Source organism: Anopheles arabiensis, chromosome 2 (assembly GCF_016920715.1).
Source record: "Anopheles arabiensis isolate DONGOLA chromosome 2, AaraD3, whole genome shotgun sequence".
In the NCBI taxonomy this organism is placed as follows: domain Eukaryota; kingdom Metazoa; phylum Arthropoda; class Insecta; order Diptera; family Culicidae; genus Anopheles; species Anopheles arabiensis.
This window is the reverse complement of record NC_053517.1, coordinates 37,776,495-37,790,969: the sequence shown is the minus strand read 5'-3', so window position 1 is coordinate 37,790,969 and position 14,475 is coordinate 37,776,495. Positions and strand designations below refer to the sequence as shown.

General features: G+C 53.3%; 2 protein-coding genes across 2 annotated transcripts; one reads left to right on the top strand and one right to left on the bottom strand.

Moving 5' to 3' along the window:
• Positions 1–903: 903 nt before the first annotated feature.
• On the bottom strand, positions 904–9,078 carry LOC120896202 (attractin-like). The gene is given in 8 exon segments (XM_040300165.1): positions 904–1,443; positions 1,445–1,464; positions 1,541–1,622; positions 1,692–1,778; positions 1,860–1,986; positions 2,076–4,054; positions 4,056–5,244; positions 7,685–9,078. Coding segments are annotated over 8 exon segments (3,954 nt in total). The 5' UTR covers positions 8,020–9,078; the 3' UTR covers positions 904–1,308.
• Positions 9,079–9,484: 406 nt separating this feature from the next.
• LOC120904861 (proton channel OtopLc-like) lies at positions 9,485–14,212 on the top strand. Its single transcript, XM_040315287.1, has 4 exons — positions 9,485–11,834; positions 11,904–11,974; positions 12,060–12,188; positions 12,272–14,212. The coding sequence occupies exons 1-4, from the start codon at positions 9,743–9,745 to the stop codon at positions 12,485–12,487; spliced, it is 2,508 nt and encodes an 835-aa protein (XP_040171221.1). The 5' UTR covers positions 9,485–9,742; the 3' UTR covers positions 12,488–14,212.
• The last annotated feature ends 263 nt before the right edge of the window (positions 14,213–14,475 follow it).

Genomic DNA, 14,475 nt, shown 5'->3' with positions numbered 1-14,475 from the left:
ATGTATCTTGCACCTCCCCCTCTAATATTCACTGTAGTGTTTTTCTTCTTTATCTCCCTTAGATCAGAGTAGATTTAAACAAACAAAAACCAAAACAAAGCAGCGCACAATTCAAACCAATCAGACGAAGGAGAATTATTTGCTCTACCAATTCTCCAGTCCTTTTTCTCCCCGCTTGTGAGTATTTTTTTACAGCACGCACACATGCACATGTTGTAATGCAAATAAATGTCTGCAGCAAATGTAGCAAGTCCTATCCTCCCGCACTGTTGAAGAACGGCTTCACTTAAAATAGCAAACGATACACAGCTTAAGCACACTTTTTCCGATACATCGCTTGAAAATTACGGGTCATACAACCCCCAGATTGGCAAAGGTTTGAGCAATGCTGCACTGAACCATGGCCGAGAGCTCTACTCACAAACATCTGGCCATTGCTTTCAAAAATTCTTACGCACGAAACAAAACACCAGAAAACTGAAATTCTATCGCCTGGAGACACGCACTCTCCTTCTCTTGCTCGCGCTACGGAACATCTCAAGAAAAAACGCACCGCCCCCAAAACAAGGCGATATTAGCGGTTGGTTTCTAATTACTACAGCCCCTGACTACAGTTTTAAAAATTAGACAATTAACCATGCAAAAATAAACCCAACTCACTCCTCCACATTACGCTCTTTATCCGACCGTGTACTGCACGTTGCCGCCATCGGCTACCATCATCTGCATTACCAGCAGCAGCAGCAGCAGCTTCATGATCATTATTATTATTATTTTATAATTATTATTATTGGTAGTGTAATTAATAATTAGCATTATTGTAAACCCCACGCCTTTCTTCGCAGATGCGCGTATGTATATGTGTATGTGTGGGTGTGTGTGTTTATCTAGTCTCAGACTCTGTATTTTATCCAGGCTTGCAAGCCATTCTAGCTCGCTTTCATTCGTCTTTACCCAACGGCGGTGCCGTTTCGAATTCGCTTCACCTTCAATAAAGCTTCGTTCTTCCCTTCCCTTGCTAACTGATGTGCCCTGTTGCTGATGTCATACGTACATTTAGCGCCGGTTCACCTTTTTTTAACGGACACACACACACACACCGAATGCGTGGGGAGGGAGGCGGGAGTGGGGTGGATGCGAATAGCAGTCGTTATTCGGCACATTTAGTCCACACACATATTGTATGATCCCCGGTAGGGTTTGAGGTCCGGCCGGCGCATTGCCGCCAAGCGTGTTTGACCCCTGCTGTGACCCCAGGTTTGCTTTGTCCAAAGGGGAGGGAGGACGTACACGTAGAGACACGATATCTTATATACAGCTATCAGGGTGTTGGCTCTGCTTACGCTTAGTCTTAGGTTCCTTCGGATGTTCTATCGACGAGCGTCGTGGGTTTCCTAACGTTACTAATGCACTTGCGACGGCAAGACCTGCCGATTGACCAGGGAGGAGAATGCTGAAGGCCGCCTGCAAATGGAAGTAGTTTGTGTCAGTGGGATTGTTTTGTTTCGTGTACAACTTCCTGTGACCCCTTTGCACCTACCCGTTGGCAGCCGGACTAGAAGCGAAAGAACTGCCGCCCTGTTGCCTTCACACGGCTCCAGTGCAATCGGACTGGGTGAGTCCTGGAAATAGAGAACGCAATGCGAACGATGTAATGTACAGGATCATTGAGTAACAGTCCGATCAACTACCTTTTTACGTTTCCGCGGTGCAGCTGTGATGTTTTCTACCGCTGGCGATAGCTCGTTGTACTCTCTACTTTCAATCTCCACCAAAACCTGAGTAAAGTAACATCATTTTAAGGAAATTTTTCTTTCCATCAAGTTTACCAGTTTTTGACCAGTGGGAAGCACACTTACCTGCGAAAATGGTCTCGATGCCATCTGCTCCATTTCAACAAACAGACGCTGACGACGCCGGAACATATCGTAATGTTGCTTGATCTTCCACAGAATGGCCGCCATGACGAGGAGTAAGAGGAAACATCTGCGCCAAAAACCGAACCGAAGAAACAGTGCAAACCGTAACGGACAATTAATACATTTTACAGTACCAACCCCTGTGGTTTTACTTACGTTGAGAAGGTAATGAAGAACTGCTGCAGGTTCAGCTTCGGGTACTGCGAAAACGCAATCTGTATCCAGAGCGGGGGCTGAAAGTCGTACACATACACGTAGAACGTCGTGAGCGTCACATTGTCCTCGACGCCGAACTGATGCTCGGCCTTGGAAAAGCGATACCGAAACGTGGAGCAGTTGACCGCGGAAAACAGTGGCTTCTCGATACCGCCCGCCGTCCGGATGGTGATGTTCATGCGCGCCGCCACGCTGCACGTGATCGTAAAGTCCGCATCGATGTCCGGCTTGACCGGCGAGTTGCGGAAGTTGATCTGCGTGAAGTGGCGATCCTCCTTCTTGGACAGGTTGAACGTGAACTGGTAATCGATCGTCAGATCGTAGTAGCACGACCCGCGGCTCGGATCGCCGTGGTAGTGGTTGGTCGCGTCGCACTTCTCGCAGTGGTCGCCCGCCAGCCCCTTGGTGCTGCAGAAGCACTTGCCCGTCTCGCTGTGGCAGTACTGGGCCTGGCCGTTGCATTCGCACTTCTGGCAGATGCCTCCGTTCACCGGGTTGCCCCAGAAGCCCGGTTTGCACTTGTCGCAGTTCGGGCCGAACGTTAGATTGCTGCACGGTTGCTTGCACGTCTTCGCATCCGGACAGGTGCTGTGCCCGTTGCACTGGCAGCTCGGGCAGTGCGTAAAATGCCACCGCTGCGCCGGGCACTCCGACTCCTCGTGTGCGCCACTGTCCCCGCCCGGCAGACACTTGCCGAGCCCGGTCAGCGAGCCGTCGTCGCACCATCCGCAGGCCGGATCGTCCCGGCACTGGGCGCAGGTGCGGTAGAACCCGCACTGGCTCTTGCCACTGCTCGCCGCCCGGCATTTGCTCGAGCCGGTCGTCCACTCGCGACACTGGCCGTACGGGAAGCTGGCCGTGTACGCGTTCTTGTCCACGCACCGCTGCTCGTTCTGGCACCAGATGCACTCCTCCTGCGTGCAGTTGCCGCAGGACGTCAGCCCCGAGCAGGCCGGCGGGCAGGCGTCGTTCAGCGCGTCGCCCGACTTGTTCCGGCTGTACTGGCACCTGCTGTGCTCGTAGTCCCAGTGGCACACGCTGACCGCGGTGCAGGCGTGGCAGCCGTGCAGCTGCGCACACACGTGCTCATCATTGTCCGGGCAGTCTTTGAGCGCCTTGGTGGGATAAAAGTCGGCCCGGTACGTGTAAGACACGTCCGGGCACTTCTCCTTCACGCAGATGCCCTTCCCGTTGCCGATGCCGCAGAACATGCAGCCGTACGCGGTCGACACGCAGCCCTGGCACGTCGTCAGCTGGCTGCACAGCTCGTAATCCATCAGCTCGTGCTGGGTCATCACCAGCCGGCTCTTTTTCGGGCACACCTCCAGCCCCTCCTGGTCGCGGTCGAACAGCCGCTCGCGCTGCACCGCGGCCGCCGGCAGGCACCGGCTCTTCTGGATGTCCCACACACACTTGACGCCCGGGCGCGCATTAAGACACTGGTCGGTGCGATTGAACGCTTGACAGTCGCCGGGCGTAAACTGGAGCATATCGTTCACCATCTGCCCGTCGAACCCGCCGTACACGTACAGCGAACGCTCGAACACGACGGCCGAGTGCCCGAACCGGGCCAGATCCGCGTACAGGTCGTCCGGCATCGGCTGAGCGTGCCACGAGTCGCACAGCACGTCGTACACCATCAGGTCGCGCGAGTAGCACTTCGCGCCGAAGCTGTGCGAGGTATCGTTGTGCGTGTTGCCGCCGAACACCATCATCAGACCGGGCGTCAGGAAGTTGGCCGTGTGCAGGAAGCGCGCCGTCGGTGCCGTCTCCAGCAGCGTCCACAGCCGCTCGTGCGGCTCGTAGCTGTACAGCTTGTTGCTCAGGAGCTGCGAGCTGTCGCTCTCCGACACGATGCCGCCGTACACGTAGATGCGCTCGCGCAGCGGGTCGTACGCGGCCGAGTGGCCGTAGCCGCTCCTTCACCGGGTAGCCGCGCGTCGGCACGATGCGCCACTCGCGCGTCCCGAAGTTAAACTCCTGCACCGTGTTGAGGTAGCCGAACTGCGGCGAGTGGCCAAAGATGACCACCATCTTCTGGGAGCTGCCCCCGCCGGTCAGCACCTTCTTCCCACCGACCTGGTCGTAGTTGGACACGATCGTGGCGGTGTGGCCGGCGGACCGTAGCGGCCCGCACATCTCGTACGTGTCGTTGCACTGTTCCGCCTTCACGGTGATGTTTTCCCAAATCTTGGCGCTCACATCGAACGCCCACAGCTCGCCGCAAACGCCCCTGCCCTCGATCACGCCGCCGTACATGAAGATCTTGTCGCCGAAGATCACGGTCGACGCGCCGTACCGCAGCTCCGGCGCCGGCCTGCTCTCGGTGTGGGCCGTTTCCCACACCTTGCCGTTGAAGTCGTACATGTAGAGCAGGGCTTCCGCCTTGCCGTAGCTTTCGCCCGCGATCACGTACAGCGTGTCGTGAAACACGGCCGCCCCGTGCGACGCGCTGCCCGGCGGCGTGAAGCCCTCCGTTTCGCCGGCATCGATCGCCGTCCAGTAGCCGTGCGCGATCGCCTGCGAGCAGTCGTTGCCGGTGTAGCCCGCGCTGCAGACGCAGCGCTGCTGCTTCCTGTCGCACACCCCGCGCCCCAGATGGGCGGAGCAGTAGTTCGGGCAGCGGGGAATGTTGCAGGCCGCGCCGGTGAACCCACTGTTGCAGCTGCACTCCCCATTCCAGCAGTCCCCGTTGCCGGAACAGTTGAGCGACGAGTCGTTCGTCGGGCAGGCGTTCACCTGGTACGAAATGTTGAAGCCGGACATGTTGTACGCATCGTCGCTGAAGAAGTGAAGCAGGGCTGACCCGGAGTGAGCGAACACTTCCGGAATGCGGCGGATGGTGAAGTTTTTCCTGTACATCAGCCCGCTAAACACGGCCAGCAGCGGCGACTCGACCGAATCGCCATCGTACACGTACAGATGGTCCCAGCCGCACTCGGTCGCGAACTCTTCCAGGTGCAGCCGAATCACCGAGGGACGGCCCGGCTCGGTCGACACCTTGTCGGTGATGCTGTTGTGCTCGCGGGCATCGATCAGCCAGCTGCACTTGACGCCGATCGAGTAGTTGCCCAGCCCATCGTGGATGCTGCCCGATGGTTCCGTCAGTCTAAAATGGAAAATACACCAATCAATAAGCTTAGGTACGTACTGTTTATGGGTGGTTTCGTTTTTTAACTTTTTTACATTTAGCGTACCCCTTTGCTTTACTGTTTTGCTTCTCTATACCTGTCGCTAGCTTAAAGAATTCAGTGCTGCAAAATGTCACTGTCAATGTAATAACAAAAATCTGACTGAGGTGATACTCAAAATGATTGGTGTGCACAATGCATTCTTGGTGACATTTTTGCAACCAACGCTTGGCCAGTCACTATATCATGACTTTTTTTACTATGATCTGTTCTGCAAAATGTCACTAACATAGTCATGACAAATTCAGGTTGAAAAATCAAAATGTCAGCATCACAAGCTCTACTGGGATGATCAGAGGTGAGACTCAAACAGTTGTTGCGGCCATCACATGCTTGGTGACATTTGTTTAGCACTCAACTCTTGGCCGCTTACTTGGTCACGACATTTTCAGTTGGTGATCATCACGATAGTCATGGGAGATATGCGGTGCGTGCGAGTGGTTTCAACAAACAAAATGAGCATGGTGTCTTGCTCTGTTTGACCCGACACACCATCAAACCAGACAGAGCGAGAAAGCATGCTCATTTAGATGCTTGGGACCACAATCCAAGTATATTCCACGAATGTCGTGATTATCACCCACACAAAATGTCGTGAGCAAGTGAGTGATACACCAACTGTTTGAATCTCACCTCTGATCATCACAGTAGAGATCGTGACGCTGACATGATTTTGTTTCAACTCATTTCACCTCTGATCATCTCAGTTGTGTTCGTGAGCTGATTTGAGCTTCGTTTCAGTCATGATTGTTGGTGACTGAAACAGGGGAATTTGGCAGCACTGTTCACAGCCAGAAAAAGTGATGATTATGCTTAGCTTATGATTATGCTTATGACGGCATGAAGCTTAGCTTGTGAGTATCAGCAATGAACATCAATTTACCACGGGTATGTTCATTGTTTTCTTTGTTGAAAATCTCGTGATGCTCATGACAATTTTGTAGCACCGAAAGAATTAAATACAAACTAAGCAATGTCTTATCAGCTGACGACCTTGAAACATATTTTTGGGACACTTTTGGTACCAAAACTATACCTTCTACTATAAACATTCAATCCTCGTCGTTCAACAAACATGCCCGCACATACGCAGACACGCTGGTGATTGGTGATATCATTGCGCATTTATGTTCCCTTTCCACCCCCCATCCCGTCCATTTGGGGCTGTTATCGTATCACCCCCACGGCTCGCAACCATACGGATAGCCTACTTGGCGTCTTGTAGCTCTGCCACAGTTCCGAAACCATAAAGAAACTGGCCCAAGATAATGTGAGATGAGACGGTTACCTATCTCTCTCTCACACACAAACAAACACTCTGTATCTCTCTTTCTCTCTCTATCTCTCTCTGTGCTATTGGCTCAACGCTCACCCCAAACGTAATTAAAGTCCCGAACAGATAAGACCCAATCCCGTGCACACCAAACTGCCACCAAAGCCAAGCGAACAAACAAAGTGGAAAAAGAATCCACCTCCAAAATTGCTCCCCACGAGTCGCGGACCGGGGGAAAAAAACGGAACACAATTCAACCCAATTTTCTGCCGCTTCGGGTATGATTTTTTCTCACCCCGACAACATCGATGTCGGAGTTGGCCGTGGATTATGGACCTTTCTCGGGGGGAGATGGACCTTTCTTCTCCATTATGACCAATGAACAAGCAGCTACCGTTCGTGGCACGAAGGATGTGCAACAGAACCGAACTGCCCTCACGATATCTGCGTATACGCACACCCCGGTGAGGGGTGATTGTATTTATAACTTTTCATGTTAAGCCATTTTTTCTACGGTTTTATACAAGCGGACGGTTGGCATTTGCTAACAGCTGTTCTATTCCGTTGTGTTTCCTAAAGCCACCCACACACACACAAACACTGTGGGTGGACCATAACCAATAGTGAATTGATGGACATATCCAAAAAGTGCAGCAAGAGAAGCATTTGATTGGATTCACTCGCACGGAAAATACGCACGGTGGCGCAGAACAGCGGCGCTTCCAGTTCCATACGCCGCTTTTCCATGGCCAACTTTAATCCGATTACAGAACGGCGGCGCTCCAAAGTAGGCTCTGGATGAGCGCGACCAGCAGGCGGGTCGGGTTTTGAACTGGTATTGGGGTGACCGAGGAGGGGGTGGGGATGGAGGGAATAGCTTCCAGAGAGCAGAGTGGAGAGCTTCAAATGCAGGTCACTGGGACGGCAGTGCTTCGGGAGAGTGTACAGTGATCCCCGCTCGTCCCACCTGCCCCATTCCCGTCGTTGATTCTTGTGCTGTTGTTTTTCCTCCTCCTTCTTCTCCCTTCCTCTCTCTACCTTTTCCTCCTTTTGTAGCAAACAGGTTTCGAAATGACGACACTTACCTAACCTTACCACCGCAGAATTGGCACTCGGACCCCTGCCAGCCGTCCGGGCAGAGGCAGGTGCCGTTCTTGCAGACGCCACCGTTCATGCAGCGCACCTCGCTGCACTTGCCGGGGTCGGCCACCCCGGCCAGCCCGTGGCTCGAGACGAGCACGGTCGGGCCGAGCTGGCACGATAAAGCGAGCAGCACCAGCAGCGCAAGGCGCCACACACTGCTGTGGGGGCTGGCGGGCCGGCCACCCACCATCGGCCGGATCGGTGGTGGGTCCCGTTTTCTTCGGTACTTGGATTTGTGCAGTAGATAAACAAACATTTGCAGATGCTCGAGCGGCATTCCGCTTCGCTGCACTTCCGGAAGACCACTCCACTTTCGAACGGCAAATCACCCGGGGCCAGGTGCGGAGGGAGGGGGCGGGGGGAAGTGAAGGCTATTCGTTGCTGCAGCCAGAACACGCACACATACACACACGCGCGAACACTACTGTTTTGTCAACGGTCTCTTGCAACAACGGTGGCGTATGTGTGTATTGTGCCTTCGATTATCCCGTCCCGACACAAAAACAAACACGCGGAAGGATGGAAGGATGGCGCCGATCGGCCGGAATTATTGCCCTTTTGCACTGGTGCTAAAACAAATAACGCACACACTCACACACACTGGCACGGGCGAAAAAAATACACTCACGGATTCACCCCAAAACTCTGTTGGACACACGCACACACACACACAGACACATACACAAACTCGATGCACACCACGAGCTTTCCACAAAGCAGGCGACGACTTTTGCAGGACCTTTTGGCAGGGCAGGTGGGGAAGCACCCTCGTGCCGTCTGCTGCCCTACTTGCTGCCCCAACACTGCACGCACGCACGTACACACACACACACAGTCGCCTTTCCGCTGCACCGTATAACCGCCCTCCCCTCCTGCGCGGTCGAAGGCAGCCAGGGGCCGAGTTCGGGTGACGATGGGGAATGCAAATCTCGCTACTCCTTCACGGCTCACTTTCCTTTCGCTAGCGCCATTGCACCAGCGAACGACTCTCGACACGGTCTTGCACGGAACGGTGTCACATTCTGCACGGAGAGAGGGTGTGTGTGTGTGGCGGAGGGTTAACCAAATCACGGACTAGCGCTCACACACAGCTGCGTATCCTCCTGTTCGTCACCATTCGCCAAAGGGGGTACGGGGGCCCGGAACGTATTTGTCTGCTTTCTGCGCGTTTAGCTGCTTAATCACCCCAGGCCGTGGCTCTTCCTGTCCAGTGGCTGACGGAACAGATTTCCTGCTGAGTTTTTTTTTTCACACTCCTTTCTTTCTTCTGCGTGACTTTTTCGCTGCTTCTCCACTGTCAGCTTGTTTGGTTGTGTTCTTTGGTGTTTTTATTTACGTGCTGTGTCGCTCACTGTCACTCCGGAAGTGGTCAAATGTGTGACATTTTAATGGAAGATTTATTATCAACATTTGCTTCTGAAAATAAAAAAAGGAAGTATTTTTCTGTAAATTAAATTAAAACGAGATTGGCACATTTTTTAATTTTGAAAATTACTTTTCCAGAATATTGATGAATGACCGCACAGTGGTAGCTTCGCTGCAAAACATGCTGAAATAACTAGCTGATTTCAGAGCCATCATCGTTTCCATCACATTTATTTATTCAAAGAATTGCTTTTTTACGTTATCGTTTTTTACACATTTCCGCAATAATTAAATATTCACTAGAAACAAAAATAAAACAAATTCACCCGGTTGCTTTTGTAAGGTTCAGCCAGTCCGACCAAACAAACACGTCAAACGAGCACAGCAAAGCAGAGAATGGTGTGGAAAGAACACCAAGAAGCAGTTGTCAAGATCGAGTCGCAAAACGAAAAAGTTGTTCAAAAGTGTCGTAAAGTTCGGGACAAAATTGTTGCTTGCAACGCGTCCCAAAACAAACCGTGCTGCATCGGGCACTGGTTGCGGAAGGTGCACTCCTCCCCCCGCCCCGCGGAACCTGCGGACACACCGAGCGCGTCAGGTGCGGCACACGCAGCAACAGAGCATCAGCATTCGCAATGCGTATAACGCGATACTCGCGTACGAGAGGGGGAGACTACTATCAGCGCGGTGCCGCGAAACCGTACCGCAGGCGCGGTGCACACAATGGACCGATTCCATTCCGGGACTACACCGGCCACAGTCAACCGGCGGCGTACTCCCCATACCACGGCAGCGGGCAGGAGCGGCGATATCGTGGAGGGCCCTCGCCCTCGGACGACCGACTGCCGTCGGTGCCGCGCGACCGACCAGCGGAACGGGCGTCCCGCGAGCGGTACCGCACCGACGACTACTCCCGGCACAGCGTGAGCCGCGACCGCAGCCTCTCGTCCGTGCTGAGCGACATCAGCTCCGGCAGCAGCTGCTTCGGGACGGTGCGGGCGAGCGAAGCGTACGGCAGCCCAGCGTACGAGGACCTCACCGACGAGGACAAACGGGGGTCGGTGGACGAGATGACGGACTCGTCGATGGCCCTGTCGCTGGCGCCGCCGCCCGTGCCGAAGCACAAGAAGCGCAAGAAAGACAAGCGCAAAAAGGAGAAGGCCCGCGAGCGGGAGCGCAAGCGGGCGAAAAAGGATCGGCGCCGGCAGAAGGAAATCCTCGAGGAGCGCATCTGCCCGCCCGAGCACGACGTGGCCCAGTCGAAGGAGATATTCGCCTCCGGCCAGAACATACTCGTCAGCGTCAGCTTCATCGACAACGAGAAGGGCGGCAAGGAGCGGGGCGACCGGCACAAGAAGAGCAAGCGGAAGAAGGCGAAGCGGGAAAAGACGCGCGACAAGCTGATCGTTACCAAAGAGGAGCGTGCGTCCGATGCGGCAGCATCCGGCCGCACTCCTCGCCGGAACAGCAGTCCCAGCCCGGCCAGCCGCGAGCTGGAGACGAAGGACGTGAAAGAGAAGTACAATATAAAGCAGCAGCAGCCAGCGCAATCGGAGCAGGAGAAGAAGGGACAGGAGCATGATCCCAAGCAACTGCAACAGCAGCAGCAGGCGGATAAGCATCAGTCAACGGCGCTTCAATCAGCCGATCCGAAACCGCCGGCGACTAAGAAGAAGAAGCTCGATCCGGGCGTCAAACCGGTGATGGTCATTGATCTGGAGCGTTCGCCCGGCGGGCAGATAATCTCCAGCCCGAGGGAGGTGATCGTGCTGAGCGACGAGGAGGGCAAACGGTCGATGGTGCAGCGGCCCGGCAAGGAGGAAGCGAAGGCGAACGAGGCCGACCAAAGCAACCGTGGCCCCAATACGCCCCCGGAACCGGCCCCCAAATCGCCCGACTCGTACGATCCGTTCGAGCCGACGAAATCGTCCCCGAGCACCGCCATCTCCCGGCACGACATGGGCAGCATATCATCGCTCAGCTTTCTCGATCACCATACCCACCACCATCAGGACGATCAGCAGAAAGAGGCGAAAGGTGACTACCATCATCACTCGCAGGGTCACCATCCGCACCATCACCACCACCACCACCATCATCATCCCCACCATCCACACCACGGACACCATCACGGGCACCATGGGCAGATGGGCTCGGGGCAGGACCGCTCCATGGCACAGCCGGACCCGACGGGCAGCTCCGATGGAGTGCTGGATCTGCATCCCGACTCGCCGCCGTACGACAAGATGAACGCGCTCAACAGCAGCCCGGCGCGCACGGCCACCACGAGCCATCCGTACCACCACCTGCACCATCCGTCACCGATGAAGGCGATCATTAAATCGATGCCGAAGAAGCTGCTCGCGGCTGGCGGTGGTCGAGAGGCACGCTCGCACGGTACGGCAGGCAAAGCGAACGCAGCGACGGCCGGCGGTCAGCCCAGCGGCGGTGGTACGACCAGTGGCGGTGCGACCACGAGCGGCGGTGTCCCGTTCGAGGATGAGCTGAACGATGGTGACATTTCGCCGTACTCGCCCCGCTCGAGCGATTGTGACGAGCAAATGTTCGAACCACCGAGCCACGACGGCAACGGGGAAACGCAAACGATCGCACTGACGGTGGACAACCTGCGCAAGGTGTTCGGGAACGATCCGAAAACGCTGTACGGCGATCTGCGGAAAAGCTACCAGCATCGATCGGTCATTGCGGTGGACGAAATGTACAAACGTAAGTATGGAAGAATTGGGTGTCTTGCAACGGGGCAACCGTACTGATCCGTTCCCCTTTCTCTTACAGCGCATAAAATGACGCTGGAAATGCTGGATGAAATACCTGACTCCGCGGTCGACATGCAGGTCAAGGAAAAGGTAAAGCAAATGACAAGTCTCACACTAGCCTAGCAACCGAGCGTAACTAACGTGGTCGTGCTATTTTCTTTTCTTTCCAAAAAAGCTCATCAAAAAGCTCCAACGGCAGGAGCGAATCGTGGAGGAGGTGAAACATTGCCTTAAGCCTCACTTCAACAAGAAGCGTATCGACAAGGACGAATACAAGGAGATTATGCGAAAGTCTATCCCCAAGGTAAGTGGTGATAGTTGTCACCTCCCCCCTTCCTCCCGTTTCTGCCCCATTTGTAAGTGCTAATTGTGCCCTTCTCGTCACAGATCTGCCACAGCCGTTCGGGAGAAATCAATCCGGCCAAGATACAGGCCCTCATTACGGCGTACGTCAAGAAGGCGATCGCCAAACGGAGACTGATGGGCGGCGAAGGATCCGCCTCCGGCACACCGTTGGTAAACCCGGGCAGCTACGGGATGCCGGCGGGCACGGCCACCGCTACGGCAACCTCCATACCCCCGGTAATGCTAATGAACCGTTGAGCAAACCCGTACAGTGTGTGCCCAAGACATGGGTTTGTTTTCGCGGTCGTGTATATCAGTGGTTGTTCCGGTTTGTCAATCAACGTAGCGCTGGTATCCATGTAGAATATTGTGACGTATGGAGAACAAAACAGCAACCACGGAGACCAGCGCAGAGAGCTTAACGAGGCGAAACACATGGGCGGGAAGAGCGCTAGAGGGGCGTAGAAACAAAGAGAGAGAAAGAGAAAGTAGAACCTGCTCCTTGATGGGGTGTCGTCGTTTCCGGTAGTGAATCCATCCGCGATGTATTCCGTCTGTAAGTGCTTGTTAGTTGTACCGGTTCCCTTTCGGCCCGTTAAAGTATGTACGCGCGTTTTCCGCAAAGGTTCCGTGTGTTCAATACCGTACTGCGGTGGTGTACGTGCAATAGCTCAATAGCTCGCCTAACATCTAGTGCTTGCGTTGTGTGGAATTCTGTACAAGTTGATTTCATTTACCCAACATAAAAAAAACGAAATTTTGCTCGAAATATGTTCTCAGCTGAGCATATCCGGATGGTGCAAAGGAAAGTGTGTCGTCCCCTCTAACTCCTTCCCCAGATTCATTTTGCATCCAACGGTACGGTTGAGTGACAACATAGTGGCCCATGGAGTACGGTTGCCCTAAAGACCGAGTGTATGTGTGTGTGTGCGTGCGTGTGCGTGTGTGATTGTATGTAACATGAATAGCAAAATCCATTAAGCAAACGTACATCAATAGCGAATCGCGCGGCAACATGTAGAATTGCAAACCCGAATATAGTGCGAAGGTTAAAGGACGACACATCAGCGCCAAGTGAAATGCAAACCATCTTCGTAAGTGCTGCACGATACACGGGCCCGCTGCTTTGTACAACTTTTTCCCCGTTTTCTTATCCGTTCTTCCTTTTCGGGTTAATCCTCTTAGTCCTTAGTCCTCCCTCGCTTCCTTCCGTTGCCGGTTTTATGTTTTAGGAACCCGAAGGTAATATGTACACTAACGCAGTGTTTTCAGCGCGGTCTACTGGTGGAGGTGGCCGTACATCGCTCACCATTATTCAACGGAACTATCGATCACACGCACTTCTCATGGAGGAGAATCAGTAGATGGCGCTTAGTGGCCATTTGGGGACAATCATTTCATTTGTGCCCTTCACCACCCTGAGTCTGAGTAAGCTCGTGTGTAGAAAAACTGTGACGAAACTAGATATGTACAGTGTATTGTATCTCCCATTAGCCACTGATACACGCTGCTGATACGAGATGTCAGTGGAAAAGCTGATGTAAAGCTATATTAGTTGCTATATCAAGAGTTGAAAACAAACAGTAACATTAACTAAGATCTGCAACAAAAACGAAAGAGAGAGATAGAGAGAGAGAGAAGTAGGGAAGATTAGTTTACCTTTTACAAATGCCGATACATAACAAAAAAATATGTTTATAAACTATCTCAACGGCGGTATAATGACACCGTCCGTACTCGTTCCTTTCCTCTGTCCTTCCACCCATTCGGTATGTAAATGGTAGTTGATGGCACCAACAGACACGGTGCATCGATCATACACACACACACACACCATACACGCACACTAAAACAAAAACAGACATAATAATTAGAAGAATTTCCCCCCGTTTTATGACTGTCATGCCCCTGTCGTCGTTGTTACGAAATGAGAGCAAAGCAAGAAAATAAAATGTAAATAGCTGTAAAATGGTTGAAAACAAACCTTATAAATCCGCCTTTGTATCACTTTACCAACCCGCTTCCCTCTCGCCATCCCTCCCCACCCCAAAGGGTTAGCAAACAAGGGCACCCGAAACAAGAGAACCCTTTCGCCCATTACTGCCCCCATACCGCCAGCGTGTTTGTATTGTTTATGTTCTTCGCTTCGCGTACACTCTTCATTCTTTCGAATGGGGTGGCGAAAACGCCACGGATCTAATAACTTGTGCAAGTGGACACACTTTACGATTAACGGAAAGTTCTTC